Genomic DNA, 15,469 nt, shown 5'->3' on the forward strand with positions numbered 1-15,469 from the left:
AATGTCTATGCTTTTGAATATGCTATCTAGGTGGGTCATAACTTTTCTTCCAAGGAGTAAGCGTCTTTTAATTTCATGGCTGCAGTCACCATCTGCAGTGATTTTGGAGCCCCAAAAAATAAAGTCTGACACTGTTTCCACTGTTTCCCCATCTATTTCCCATGAAGTGATGGGACTGGATGCCATGATCTTCGTTTTCTGAATGTTGAGCTTTAAGCCAACTTTTTCACTCTCCTCTTTCACTTTCATCAAGAGGCTTTTGAGTTCCTCTTCACTTTCTGCCATAAGGGTGGTGTCATCTGCATATCTAAGGTTATTGATATTTCTCCCGGCAATCTTGATTCCAGCTTGTGTTTCTTCCAGTCCAGCGTTTCCCATGATGTACTCTGCATAGAAGTTAAATAAGCAGGGGGACAATACACAGCCTTGACGTACTCCTTTTCCTATTTGGAACCAGTCTGTTCTTCCATGTCCAGTTCTAACTGTTGCTTCCTGACCTGCATACAGATTTCTCAAGAGGCAGGTTAGGTGGTCTGGTATTCCCATCTCTTTCAGAATTTTCCACAGTTTATTGTGATCCACACAGTCAAAGGCTTTGGCATAGTCAATAAAGCAGAAATAGATGTTTTTCTGGAACTCTCTTGCTTTTTCCATGATCCAGCAGATGTTGGCAATTTGATCTCTGGTTCCTCTGCCTTTTCTAAACTAGCTTGAACATCAGGGAGTTCACGGTTCATGTATTGCTGAAGCCTGGCTTGCAGAATTTTGAGCATTGCTTTACTAGCATGTGAGATGAGTGCAATTGGGCGGTAGTTTGAGCATTCTTTGGCATTGCCTTTCTTTGGAATTGGAATGAAAACTGACCTTTTCCAGTCCTGTGGCCACTGCTGAGTTTTCCAAACTTCAGCATCATCTTTCAGGATTTGAAACAGCTCAACTGGAATTCCATCACCTCCACTAGCTTTGTTCGTAGTGATGCTTTCTAAGGCCCACTTGACTTCACATTCCAAGATGTCTGGCTCTAGACTAGTGATCACATCATCATGATTATCTGGGTTGTGAAGATCTTTTTTGTACAGTTCTTCTGTGTATTCTTGCACCTCTTCTTAATATCTCCTGCTTCTGTTAGGTCCATACCATTTCTGTCCTTTATCGAGCCCATCTTTGCATGAAATGTTCCCTTGGTATCTCTAATTTTCTTAAAGAGATCTCTAGTCTTTCCCATTCTGTTGTTTTCCTCTATTTCTTTGCATTGTTCAAAGCCTTGACTAAGTAATCCCCTGGTGGTCTAGTGCTTAGGACTTCAATCCCTGGTTGAGGAACTAGGATCCTGCAAGCTGTGCAGTGTGGCCAGAACTTTTAAAAAATAAATAAAGCCTTTACCAATCTCCTTCCTCCTGTTTTTGCCGCTTCTGTGCGCTGTCTGTCTTTATGTCACAGTCTCTAGAACATGGAGGGCAGATAGGTATTTATGTGTCTGCTTCCCTATCCTGGGAGCTGAGCTCCTTGGCGGCAAGACCTGCAACGTGGGGCCTTATTTGCAAGGATTCTGTTCCCCAGTGCCAAGTGCATATAGACAGTCCAGTGCTCGTGAGCTGATTGAAGGAATGACAAATGGAGGAACCTGCAAATCTGACCCCTGTTCTCAGAAGCTGGACAGGGAGCCTGTAATACACTGGACGCTGTTGAGGAGACTGGACTGGATTGGAGCTAGCTGAGGTTTTCTGCCTTCCACAGAGTCCCAGCCTCTTCTCCATGGAGATAAAGCAGCTGCCGCACCCCTTCTGTCTTTAACTGCAGCAATTCTGCACCCCAGGGGCAGAAACACAGAATAAAGTGTATCATACCAGGCTCTGGCTGGGTGAACTATGAATATTTAAATCAATATGTGATTTTAGATTTAGGGAACGAAACTTTGGGTTTTAAAGCCAGAAGACTGGGGTTTGAGAAGGAAATGGCAACCCACTCCAGTACTCTTGCCTGGAAAATCCCATGGACAGAGGAGCCTGGCAGGCTACAGTACATGGGGTCGCAAAGAGTCGGACATGACTGAGCGACTTCCCTTTCTAGGATTTATGAAAAGTATGATATCAGACGGACTTCCTCAGTGGCTCAGCTGTCAAGAATCCTCCGGTAATGTAGGAGATGTGGATTCAATCCCTGGGTCTGGAAGCTTCCCTGGAGGAGGGCCTGTATATATCCACCCCAGTATTCTTGCCTGAAAAATCCCATGGACAGAGGAGCCTGGCAGGCTACAGTCCATAGGGTCTCAAAGAGCTGGGCACGGCTGAAGTGACTGAACACGCACGCACACGGTCTCAGACAGTCTTGTAACATTGCTGAGCTCCAGGTTTTCCCGCTGGGAACCCAGGACTGAAAAATCCTGCTCACCTACTGCCCCAGTTTGCTATGAGGCTGAAATGAGTTTGCAGGTCCGGGTGTGACCTGGTTACAGGTTACTTGATCAGTTATGATGCTGAGGACACCCCTCTGTCCTTCCCCTCAGGGTCCCATAGGGCACGTTCTGAGGCTTCAAACCTTGTCAGAGACCTTGGGCTGCACGCAGGCCAGCTGGGACGCTTCGGCAGAGGAGGAAGGCATTCGCACAGGCAGTTTTTAAACGCAGGGAACATGGAGGAAATACCACACAATTTATGGATGAAAGCTTTAAAAAGAAACACAAGACTTAAGTCAAAACAGTTGACTCAACTCTGGGGGAGGCGTCTGCCTAGATGTAGGAGACAAAAAAGCTAGAATTGGAGTGGGTTGAGACAGAGGGGTGTCCCACTGAGTGGGGTAAATGGACACGTTGATACACAGCTGGGGGCAGGTAGCCAACTCCCTCTCTAGAGGGTATCACCTACTAGCATTTTTGAAATTCCACTTCTGAGACTGTCACTTGGGTTATCCTCACAGTGATATGTATAAGGATGTTCACCAAAGACTCATTTGTAGTTGGAAAAACTTGAAAACAGCTTGAATGCCATTTAACAGAGGATGGACCTGTATGAATTACAACACAGCCATCCAGGGGAATTCCAAGAAGCAAATGATGCACACGTCTGTTGTAGTTGTTTAGTTGTTGTGTCTGATTCTTTTTGAGACCCCATAGACTGTAGCCCACCAGGCTCCTCTGTCCATGGGATTTCCCAGGAAAGAATACTGGGGTGGGTGGCCATTTCCTCCTCCAGGGGATCTTCCCGACCCAGAACTCGAGTTCCTGCACTAAAGGCAGATTCTTTACTGCTGAGCCACCAGGGAAGCCCTGTATGTCTGAGTATGAACGTGGAAAGATATTTACCATCAGGTGAACGAGAAAGGCCAGTTGCACATGGCATGGATATGATGATCTTGTTTTCATAAAAACTAAAAATATACCAATGTTTGCATACGTGTAGAAAAAGATAGTGGGGACATAGACAAATTGGTTAACAGAGTTTATCTCTGGGAGTTGGTTGGGATTATAGACTATTTTTTATACAGTTCTGTAGAGTTGGTTGTTTTCATTTTCTGTTTTGGCTGCATTGGGTCTTTTTGCAGTGCTCAGGCTTAGTAGCCCTGAGGCCTGTGTGATCTTAGTTCCCTGACCAAGGATCAAACCCGAGTCTCCAGCATTGGAAGGCAGGTTCTCAATCAGTGGACCATCAGGTGAGCCCTAAATTTGCTGTTTTTAATAGATATGTATTGAAAATAAAACATTTAGAGGATCAGTTCAGTTCAGTCACTCAGCCATGTCTGACTCTTTGCAAGAATAAACAATCTAGAGAATAAGGGCCTAATATTTAATGATGGTATATCTTATGGCAACAGTCCCCTCCTCATTCTGGAAAAATCTCAACCAGCATGTCTCTGCATTGCATCACAGATACCCAAGCTGTAATACATCCTTAATCACGTTACTCTACTGATGCAAAGCCTAAAACCTCTCGTGTTTGACCCTTCTGTTCCATCCGGATTAATTACTGTCCACAATTCACTGAGTATGAGCTCTGCTCTGAGGCGAGTGTTGAAAGGGGGTGATGATTTCTCTACGGCATTTAAAGCTTCCACAAATCACAAACCACACTCAAAGGGCTCCAGAAATACTAGTTGAGGAACTCGTTGGGGTTCCCTCATGGCTCAGATGGTAAAGAATCCGCCTGCAATGTGGGAGGCCTGGGTTAGATCCCCGGGTTGGGACGATCCCCTGGAGGAGGGCATGGCAACCCACTCCAGTATTCCTGCCTGGAGAATCCCCATGGGCAGAGGTCCCTGACAGGCTGCAGACCATGGGGTCGCAAAGGGTCGGACATGACTGAGCGAATAAACTCAGCTCATGAATGAGAGGAACTGGGGTCTCTAGGGGAAGTGACCACCCCTCGGGACATCCCTGAGCTGACTGCCAACAGCAAAGCCATCTCCGTGAACTGGGCAGGGCCTATGACAGGTCCATCAGAGCCATCCCCGTGGGAAGGGCAGGGCCTGTGACAGCCCCACAGCCCCATAGCAGGATGGGAGGCATGTCTTCTAGATGCAGAGTCTGAGAAGAGATGAGGGTCCGCCCTGGTCTCTGTCCCCAGGTACCGTCACTTTCTCTTTCTGGATTTCCGTTTCTTCCGTAAATAAGAGCCCGGCTTGGTCAATATTTCTCCAAGCACATTCCTAAGAGTACAACATCCAGACTGCGTTCATACATGTCCTTTAAGAGGGATTCTGTGGTCTAATGCACTCAACAAATGCCGCTCTCTGCACCCCACTGTTGGAGAGTCACCGTGCATGTCGGTAGGTTGAGTCTCCAAGAGGTCTTACGTAAATAAACTTATGCATCAACTCACTCCAATATTCTTCCCTGGTAAATTCTATGGACAGAGGAGCCTGGCAGGCTACAGTCCACAGGGTAGCAGAGTCGGATACAACTGAGTGACTGAGCATACACGCAAACAGTACTGGTCACATGGGACGAGAGACATAGAATACGGAGAGGACAGGAAGTCCCAAAGGGCTTGGCTGGGACATGGTCCAGATAGGTGTAGCCGTTGGGGGACACCCAAGTAGAGATGCAAAACAAGCAGGCAGGTCAAATGGTTAGAGAATAGGGAAGATGCTTGGAAGGAAGCTATTTGGTATTTGCATGGCTCACTCTCTTATTCGGGGCTGTTGCTCATCAGCGCATCTGGATTTAACTACCATTTGCATATTGGTGCCTTGAATGATGGACTATCACCTTTTGATAAAGAGTATGGGCTTTGGAGTCATACCTCCCACACCTCAGTTTCTACTTCTCTAAAGTGGGATTAATAATAAGCATTGCCTCCTAGAGTAGCTTATGAGGATTAAGTGAGCTAATATATCTGGATGTTCTTAGACTAGTATCTAGCACATAGTAAGTACTCCATAAATGGTACTGTCAGTATTAAGGATTATTATTTGTATTTGCAGCTGAGATTCCTCTCTGACTTGACAGCTCCACTCCAGTGTCTGCCAGGCATCTCAACAGCACCAAAACCCAACTTTTGACCCCAACAGTGCCCCATCTTTTCCCAGCCTTCTTCATCTTGGTGAAGGGCTCTCCCTCAAGTCAGGAACATGGGGATCAGACATGCCGCCTCACTCCCCTTCTGTCTTCCTCCAATCCGCCAGGAAATTCTGCAGAGTCTGTCCCCAGAATAGATTTCAAACTCGTCTACTTCTCTCCTCCCCTCATCCCTACTCTAGTCTGAGCAGCCTTGTCTCAAGACGAGCAAAATCATCTTCCAAGCGGCTCCCTGCTTCTCTTTCCATGAATTCTTCACGCACAGCCAGAACAACTCTTACAAACAGAAATATGACCCCACTAAACTGCTAAGTGGCACATAAAATGAAGCCCCGGCTGCCTGCCGTGGCTCTGAGCTGTCTGGCCTCTGCGGAGTCTCCTCCTTTCCCAGCTGCTCCTCCAGCTGGCCCGCTGGCCTCTCTCCAGTTCCCACAACAAGGGGAGTTTGCTCCCACCTGAGAGCCTTTATCTGGTCACCTTTTGGCCCAAAGGCTTTACCCAGGGCGCTTTACCTGATGTCTCCCCCTCCCCTGAGGCTCTTGGCTTCGAGTTGTCCTCCCCAGATTCCCGCCCCCCACTCTCCTAATGGGTTATCCCAGTTATTCCCAGTCACATCCCTGTGTTCACGACCTTCACAATGCTGTTCTCAACATGCAATTTATCTACTTGTTTATTGTCTGTCTGTCCCCAGAGAAAATTCTCCAGAACCCAGTGCTTCTCCTTTCCAAGCACTGTAAACTCAGCATACAGCCTGGCCCCTCGACCCATGATGAATGAACAAAAGACTGTCATGATGAGTGAACGGTTTCCTCTCTGATACACCCTTCCTGTTACTAAAGGTGTCACCAGCTGATTAATAAGCAAAAAATAATCCAGTCCACCTTAGTCAGATAAGCTCAGAGATAGAACAAAGGGCCCTTATACAAACCTACAGGTACACTTTTAGACATTTAAGAAATCCTCCAACTCATGATGAGAGGGCTGACACGAGGCAAGATCCTTAGGCATCGAGCAGGGACCCCACTGAACCCCTAGGGGCCAGGAGACCCCACAGACTAAATGACCTTGAAAAGTGAAAACACAAATTGCTCAGTTGTATCCGACTCTTTGTGACCCCATGGACTTTACAGTCCATGGAATTCTCCAGGCCAGAATACAGGAGTGGGTAGCTTTCCCTTCTCCAGGAAACCCAGGGATCTTCCCAACCCAGGGATCAAACCCAGGACTCCCAAATTGCAGGCAGATTCTTTACCAGCTGAAACACAAGGGAAGCCCGAGAATACTGGAGTGGGTAGCTTATCCCTTCTCCAGGGGATCTTCCTGACCCAGGAATTGAACCGGGGTCTCCTGCATTGCAGGCAGATTCTTTACCAATTAAGCTATTAGGGAATCCCAAACGACCTTAGTGGGATGGATGTCCTCAATGCAGCTGGCATTTTTCATCAGTCTGATGTCTGGCCTTGAATTTTTCTGGGACGTTCAGTTTCCTGACCCATATGAGCATTTAATGACAAATTAAATTTTTTTTAAGCATGTTCTTTCTTTAAGGAGTACTTGTCACGATAGAATTCTACGGTTGCAGCCATTTTCTTTCCCAGCAGACCTTGGGTCAGGTCTGCTGCTGCTTCTTCCCAGGGAAGTTAGCATAAATGTTTATTGGCAGTACAGTCATCAAGAAAATAAAGTTGCTGATTCATTGCCTTACAATGAAACCCTTTGTTTTTCCCTCCTCTTCCTTCCTCTTTATAAGGAGACACTTCTGAGAAAGGGCACACTTCGGGGACCCACATCTTGGGATATTTTCTTGGTTGCCTATGTCTTCTGTCTGCAGACTGTGGGTTCCTGTAACAGCTGGGGGATCAGCCTTCCTCTTTTCTCTGCAGTATCATCCCTCTAGGGTCTCTGAGGAACAATGGAAGTCTTAGGGTTCTTCAGGCTGGAAGTGAGTGGCCCCATGGTGACGGTGGCCCTGTCCGTGGTCTTCTTGGCCCTCCTGAAATGGTAAGTGCAGCCAGTATGTCCCAACCATGGTGACATTGTCAGAAATAGCAGTCACAGAGCTGTGCTGGAACCAGGGTGGGGTCTGTGGGAGTGCGTTTTTCTTCCCCTTTAATCTGCAGGGAGTTGAGTATTAACACAGCTTCAGAATTAAAAGCAAACAGCCAGGTTAATCTTTTGCTCTAATGCATGCGATGCATGTGTTAGGAAAGGCTGGTGATTCAGTGACTGAGAACGCTACACATAATTAAGTTTGAAAGAGAGGGAGAAAGCAACAGATTGGCAAGGTTTGGGCAGAAGTATTTCCTTGCATCCCCGTCCTATCTCCCCAGGCTGGATTTACAGCAGATTCAGCCTCTTGGTTCTGATGACGTTAAAAAGCAAAAAAGCAAAAAAGATAAAGGAGCTGTCCGGCGACGTGGTCTGGCGACGTGCATGGGAAAGTCACTGCGAAGGGATTTCTGTAGGCTTAAAGATAAAGAGGTGGAACTAATTTCCTTGTTTTCTAATATTTGATAGAAAGGGATGAATGTAGTGTGTGCAGTGCCACCAAGTCTGAGACCTGGGAGGATCTCAAATTTAAACTGGAAATAACTCCCCATGATCTTGTTAATTCAACAGAAGGTTTTCTGAAGTCTGACTTGATCAGAGACTGGATGTGAGGCCCCACAATATGCTTCATTTATGCATATCCACCTTGTCAGTAAAAGTTATTAAAATTACCCACTCCATCAAAAGCACCTGGATTTAGGCAGCTCTGGTTTTTGAGGGGAAAGTGGAAAAAATAATGGAGAGTTTGAGTTTGAACAGAATTTCAATTTACATTTCTGGTAGTAATAAAGCCTCCTCTCGATTAATAACTGGGAAAGCACTTTGAAAAGCATCAAGCATTATGCAAATGTGAGGTATTATTCTTTTGGAATTTGCATAGCTGAAAATGGAATTCACGTTTGATGTTCTATGATGATGAAATTACTTCTTGGAAATTGGCTCTGAAACCCAGCTTCAGTCCCAGTGCTGTTTTGCTTTCTAACTGGTTTAATTATCTTTTGAACTTTTCTCAGTGTGGCTTATCTTGCCTTGAAACCAGCCACATGCAAACCCAGGAGCAAGTGGTACGCTCCCTCCCCGACCCTGCTCCATCCTTCCATCCATCTCAGTGTGTCTCTGCTCAGAGATGGATTTAACACAGTGCCTGATATGTTCTGGGTGCTTAGTAGATATCAGCCAGTATCCTTAACTATCATTTAATGTGACCTAAACACAGAGGGAAATAGGTCTTTTGTGCTTCAGGTATATTTAAGTTTTCTCATTAATATGCTTATTAATATTAATTTCTCATCAACAGTTGTGCACTGACTGTAATTCTCAAAGTGTGTTCTGTTTGAGGCCCCCATGGTCTCACAGCATCCATGTTTCTATAGTACACTTCACTTTACTTCACTAGTTTCTGTCTTTATTGGGTCTTTTCAATTTCTATAGTCTTAATTTTCAGCTCAGTGCCTGATATATATAGTATGGCTCCGATAAATGTCTGATGAATGGGTGAGTGAACTGCATACATCAATGTTGTGCCTTTCCTGGAAAGGCGCATGTGTCCTGAGTGATAAGCTGCTGTAACTGGGTGTTTCTAATCAGTGCAGATCAGAGTCACGGCTAATAACACCATACCATCCAGTAAGGCAGCTGTGCATTTGTAATCTGTTCTGGGGCCATGCTAATAACCTGGGTCAAAGACACTGAGATTAGAGAGAGGCATGAAGCAGAGGTGGTGAATAGGAAGCCAGAGCCGACTTCTATTTGTTCTTGTGAAAATATTTATCGATTTGTTCATGTGCGCCAGGCATGGCATGAGGCCCTGGTACAAGGTCAGAAAACAAGAGGTCTAGATCAGATGCCCAAGGTGGGGGAGATGTGAAGGTTGTGGCTGAGCTGGGTGTCTGGGGAGGAGGATGCTGAAGAGGAGGAGCCTTGAGGGGCCGTGGATGTGGTTCCTATATCCTGGGTCTATCCTGGGATCAGCTCAAGGTCACCATCCTTGAGCTCTCAACACTCGTTTTCCAGGCAAGAGTCCTGAGTGAAGTGAAGTGAAAGTCACTCAGTCATGTGCGACCCCTTGAACTATACAGTCCATGGAGTCCTCCAGGCCAGAATACTGGAGTGGGTGGCCTTTCCCTTCTCCAGGGGATCTTCCCAGCCCAGGGATCGAACCCAGGTCTCCTGCATTGAGGTGGATTCTTTACCAGCTGAGCCACAAGGGAAGCCCAGGAATACTGGAGTGGGTAGCCTATCCCTTCTCCAGTGGATCTTCCTGACCCAAGGATCGAACTGGGGTCTCCTGCATTGCAGGCAGATTTTTACCAAGTGAGCTATCAGGGAATCCCCAAGACTCCTGAGCAACAGACATTGGCTTGAATGAGGCAGGCCCTCCCTCCCGCTTCATTTTCGCAACAAGAGGCATATGGGAAAGAGAAAGGCACTCAGAGAGAGCTGGGGGTAGAAAGACCCTCACAGCATCTGCCCCCAAGGAAGTCTTGTGCAGGGTGCAATTTTGAAGGTTTAAACTCCTTTCCTGTTAAGAGTTCCGCCTGCCTCTGGACCAGGAGAGCGTGCGATAAGAGCCTCAACTCTGGGAAGGTAACATGAGGAGGACAGCTTGTTGCTGGCTCCACCAGCCTGGGGGTTCATTCAAGTCAGGGGCCAGGTCCCGTATCTCACTGCAGTTCTGGAAACCTCTGTCCATGACTTGCCTGTTCTAGTGTCTGGTTTAATGCAGGCAAAGTGAGGATGTCCACATGCGTCAGCTCGGCCCTCGGGGTGTAGGCTTCGGTTCTCGCCTCTTTCAGCAGCTTCATCCCCCAGACCCTGACTCCATCCTGTGGGCTTGGCAGTTCATGAATGGTCACATGCTCCGCACATCTAGGCCTCTGTTCTTGCTGTTCTCCATGCTTGGAATCCCCTTTCTCTCCTCTTTCCTCCGAGGAGCTCAGGGGCACCTCCTCATTGAATGTTCTGCTTGCCTACGGCACTGACCAGTCCCACTCACTGTGGGTTTCCTTGTTGTTCTCACCTCTATGCCCCGCTCCTCCACAATGCATGCATGCAGTTGGTGCCTAATGAATGTTGGCTCTAATCTCCACTGGCATTTTCTTGCTGGCTCTTCCCTTAGGCGTCACAGCTCAATACAAGTCTTAATTCTTCTGCCTACATGCATCATCCTTTTCCTATGGCCTTTTCAGTTTGAACCAGCTTGGGGTCCATGTTCTAATTGGACCCCAACAGGTGTGCTGTTTTTGGATCTCCACTCACCTTGCAGAGCAAGACTATGGCATGTACTTAAACATTTCATGATGAAGTAGATGTATGAATTTAGAAAGCAGAAGAGAAAAGAATCAATTTCATTTTAAAAGAGACTAAAATAGTATATTTTGATAGTTTTCCCCCAAATGGTATTTGATACAATTTTCTTGATGACAGTCACTAAAATTGATAGTTATGAAGCTGAACAGTGTGCACTGGGGTCTAAGGGGATCAGGGCTACTCCCCTGGGGGTTGGAGCTGGGGATGTAGGATACACTAGCAAGAAGCCCATGAAGCTTGTGATCAAAACATGTGACAAAACATCTTAAAAACTCATTTTTCTGTATAAAGTTGTTTGAAATCCTGACTTTTGGAAGAGATTTATGTCCAAGAAGTAAGTGGTGTGAGTTGAATAGTGCTAGAGGCAAACTAAAGTACAATGTAATTAAACTTTGAAGAGCACCTATGAGCTGGCAGCTTTTGGTAAGATGAGGATTTCTTTATTAAGGAAGAGTGTAAAGTGAAGTGAAAGTGAAAGCTGCTCAGTCGTATCTGACTCTTTGTGACCCCCTGGACTATACAGTCCATAGAATTCTCCAGGCCAGAGTACTGGAGTGGGTAGCCTTTCCCTTCTCCAGGGGATGGATCTTCTCAACCCAAGGATCGAACCCAGGTCCCCCACAATGTGGGCAAATTCTTTACCAGCTGAGCCACAAGGGAAGACCAAGAATACTGGAGTGGGTAGCCTATCCCTTCTCCAGTAGATCTTCCCAACCCAGGAATTGAACCAGGGTCTCCTGCATTTCAGGTGGATTGTTTACCAGCTGAGCTATCAGGGAAGGCCTAAGAAAGAGCGTAAGGATTCCCTATTTAATAATGTGCAAATTTACTTGCCCCATCCATACAGACAGAAAGTAGATTAGTGGTTGTCGGGAGCTGGAGGCGGGGAGATGGGAGTGGTCACTGGTAGGTGTGGAGTTTCTTTTGGGGGTGATGAAAATGTTCTGAAATTAGATAATGCTGATGGTTGCACAACTCAGTGAATATACTAAAACCACTGAATCACATACTTTAACAGGATGAATTTTATGACGTGAATTATATCACAATAAAAAAATTCATCTGTACAGGGAAAAAAAAAGAAAGTGAGAGAAAGAATGTAAGGAAATAGCCCAAATATTAATGGTGGTGGTTTAATTGCTAAGTCTTGTATGATTCTTGTGATCCCATGGACTGTAGCCTGTCAGGCTCCTCTGTCCATAGAATTCTCCAGGAAAGAATACTGGAGTGGGTTGCCATTTCCTTCACCAGGGGATCTTTACCACCCAGGAATCAAACCTGGGTCTCCTGCATTGCAGGAAGATTCTTTACCAACTGAGTTATGAGGAATAGTGGTAGGATTGTGGGGTTTTTCTTCCTTTACTCTTTCTGCATCTTTCATATTTTTAAAACAAATATCAATTACTGAGCAAAACAACAACAAAAAAGGTTTTACTAAAAAGAGTAGGGAATTCCTCTTCTGAAGAGGAAAGCAGTCTTATGCTTTGAACATGGAGGTTTCAAGACATACTCTCCAATAGCAGAGTAGAACATATAGGAGAATTTGGAATAATCGAGAAACTTCCTGGCTGATGAAGCAGTGAGAAAAGTAAACTGTGGTTGTTGCAATAAGTGGCTAAAGAGAGAAGAGTTGTCTTGGGAAGGTGGAAGGGCTCTTAATGCCAAGCTGCATTTAAGTCTGAGGAGTCTGAGACCCAGAAGTATAAACTAAATGGACATTAAAATAGGAAACAGGGTAAGTTAGTGTTCTGATCAAGTCTCATTCTCAGTCTAGTTCAGTTCAGTCTCTCAGTCATGTCCGAGTCTTTGTGACTCCATGGACTGTAGCACTCCAGGCTTCCTTGTCCATCACCAACTCCCAGAGCTTGCTCAAACTCATGTCCATCGAGTCAGTGATGCCATCCAGTCATCTCATCTTTTGTCATCCCCTTCCTTTCCCGCCTTCAATACTTCCCACATCAGGGTCTTTTCCAGTGAGTCAGTTCTTTGCATCAGGTGGCCAAAGGATTGGAGCTTCAGCTTCAGCATCAGTCCTTCCAATGAATATTCAGGACTGATTTCCTTTAGGATTGGCTAGTTTGATTTCCTTGCTGTCCAAGGGACTCTCAAGAGTCTTCTCCAACACCACAGTTCAAAAGCATCAATTCTTTGGTGCTCAGCTTTCTCATTCTAAGATCAGGTTAAATTAAGTTGTGAATAGTGATTATTAAGACAAGACAACAATGAAAGTTCCATCCCTGTCTGTACCTGGAAGTTTCTTTCTCACAGAGCTTGCTTTACATGTAGAAAAACTAGATTCTAATTCTAGATCTAAATCTAATTTCAGACATATTTAAAAGAAACCACTGGGACTTCCCTGGTGGTTCAGTACTAAGACTCTGAGCTCCCAGTGCAGAAGGCCCATGTTTAATCCCTGATCAAGGAACTAGATCCCACATGCCACAACTAAGAGTTTGCATGCCGCAACTAAAAATCCTGCATGCCACAACTAAAGATTTCACATGCTGCAGCTACAGATCCCACATCCCTCAACTAAGACCTGGCACAGTCAAATAAATATTTAAAAAAGAAAAGAAACCACTGCTCCCAGGGTGCAAGTTGGTTCAATGTATGCAAATCAATAAACGTGATACACCACATTAACAGAATGAAGATACACCACATTAACAGCTAATCCACAATTATCTCAATAGATGCAGGAAATGCATTTGACAACATTTGACTTCCTTTCATGATAAAAACTCTCAACAAATTAAGAAGGAAAGTACCCCAACACAATAAAGGCCATAGTTCAGGACAAACTCACAGCTAACATCATACTCCAGAGTGAGAAGCTGAAAGTCTTTTCTCTAAGATCAGGAACAAGACAAGAATGCCCACTTTTGTTCAGCATAATGCTAGAAATCCTAGCAGAGCAATTAGATAAGAAAAGGAAAACATTGATATCTAAATTAGAAAGGAAGAAGTAAAACTATCTGTTTGCAGAGCATATGCTCTTATACATGCAATATCCTAGACTCCGCCCACAACCAAAAACCATTAGAAATAATGAATGAATTCATTAAAGTTGCAGGATACAAAATCAACATTAAAAAGTCAGTTGCATTTCTACAGACTGACAACAAACTTTCTGAAAAAGAAATCAATCCCACTGACAATAGCATCAAAGAGAATGAAATACTTAAGGATAACTTTAATCAAGGAAGTAAAAGATCTGTATGCTGAAAATTTCATCAATATGACATTGATGAAAGAAATGGAAAAAGCCACAAAATACATGGAAAAAATCCCATGTTTATATGTGGGAAGAATTATTATTGTTAAAATGTTCATAGTACCCAAAGTGATCTAGGGAGTCAATGTAATACCTATCGAAATTCCAATGGCATTTTCCACAGAAATAGGAAAAAAATCTTAAAATTTGCATAGATACACAAATGACTGAATTGTAAAGTCACTGTTGAGAAAGAAGAACAAGTTTGGAGGCATCACAATTCCTGATTTCAAACTATATTAAAGAGTTATAATAGTCAAAACATGTGGTTCTGGAATAAAAACAGACACATAAGCCAATGGAATAGAATAAAATATCCAGAAACAGTCAACTAATTTTGACAAAGAAGTCAAAATAGACAATGGGGAAAAGATAGTCTCTTTAATAAATGATGCTGGGAAAATTAGATAATCATATGCAAAAGAGTAAAATTGGACCCTTGTACCATAAATAAGGAGAAGGCAATGGCAACCCACTCCAGTACTCTTGCCTGGAAAATCCCATGGATGGAGAAGGTCCATGGTAGGCTGCAGTCCATGGGGTCGCTAAGAGTTGGACACGACTGAGTGACTTCACTTTCACTTTTCACTTTTATGCATTGGAGAAGGAAATGGCAACCCACTCAGTGTTCTTGCCTGGAGAATCCCAGGGACAGGGGAGCCTGGTGGCTGCCGTCTATGGGGTCTCACAGAGTCGGACATGACTGAAGCAACTTAGCAGCAACAGCAGCAACCATAAAAAAAAAAAAAAAACCAAATCAGATTAACAACTTAAATGTAAGACCTGCAACTGAAAAACTCCTAGAAGAAAACATAGAGAAAAAGCCCCTTGACATTGGTCTTGGCAATGATTTTTTTGGCTATAACACTAAAAACACAGGCAACGACATCACAAATAAGCTAGTGGGACTACATCAAACTAAAATCTTCTACATAGCAAAGGAAACAATGGACAAAATGAAAGGCCACCCAGTACCTTCTAGATTTACTCCATGACTGCTTCATCTGTTGATGGTCTTGCTTAGGCTGATCTGTACTGGATCTAGCTGCTACTGGTGCTGGTGAAAAACAAGTTGGATAAGACCCAAGGGGTCTGCTGGGGACTGCTCCCTCTCCTGCCTGGACACCCTACTCCTCCTCCTTGGTAGTTCCTATGGGGCTGAGTGTCCCAGGGCTCAGGAAATACCCTCAGGAGGCAGCTTTCGGGGGCCTCCTTGTAGCTTCATGCATGATTCTTGCGTCTCATCTTCCTGTCTTATTCCTTCAGCCTTTCTGGGTCACCAGCCAGGCACAGGTGGCTTTGGGAAGCAGGAAGGTATTGAGCTG

The 15,469-nt window shown here is 44.9% G+C and overlaps 1 protein-coding gene across 1 annotated transcript in view; it reads left to right on the forward strand.

Annotated features, from left to right (window-relative positions):
* The first annotated feature begins 7,274 nt into the window (after window positions 1-7,274).
* TBXAS1 (thromboxane A synthase 1) overlaps window positions 7,275-15,469 on the forward strand; it is a 169,422-nt gene continuing 161,227 nt past the window's right edge. The window contains exon 1 of the mRNA XM_040259992.1: window positions 7,275-7,513. Coding sequence (XP_040115926.1) covers window positions 7,425-7,513 — 89 coding nt within the window. The 5' untranslated portion in view covers window positions 7,275-7,424. The remainder of the gene's footprint in view (window positions 7,514-15,469) is intronic.

Source organism: Oryx dammah, unplaced genomic scaffold (genome assembly GCF_014754425.2).
Source record: "Oryx dammah isolate SB20612 unplaced genomic scaffold, SCBI_Odam_1.1 HiC_scaffold_18, whole genome shotgun sequence".
NCBI classification, from domain to species: domain Eukaryota; kingdom Metazoa; phylum Chordata; class Mammalia; order Artiodactyla; family Bovidae; genus Oryx; species Oryx dammah.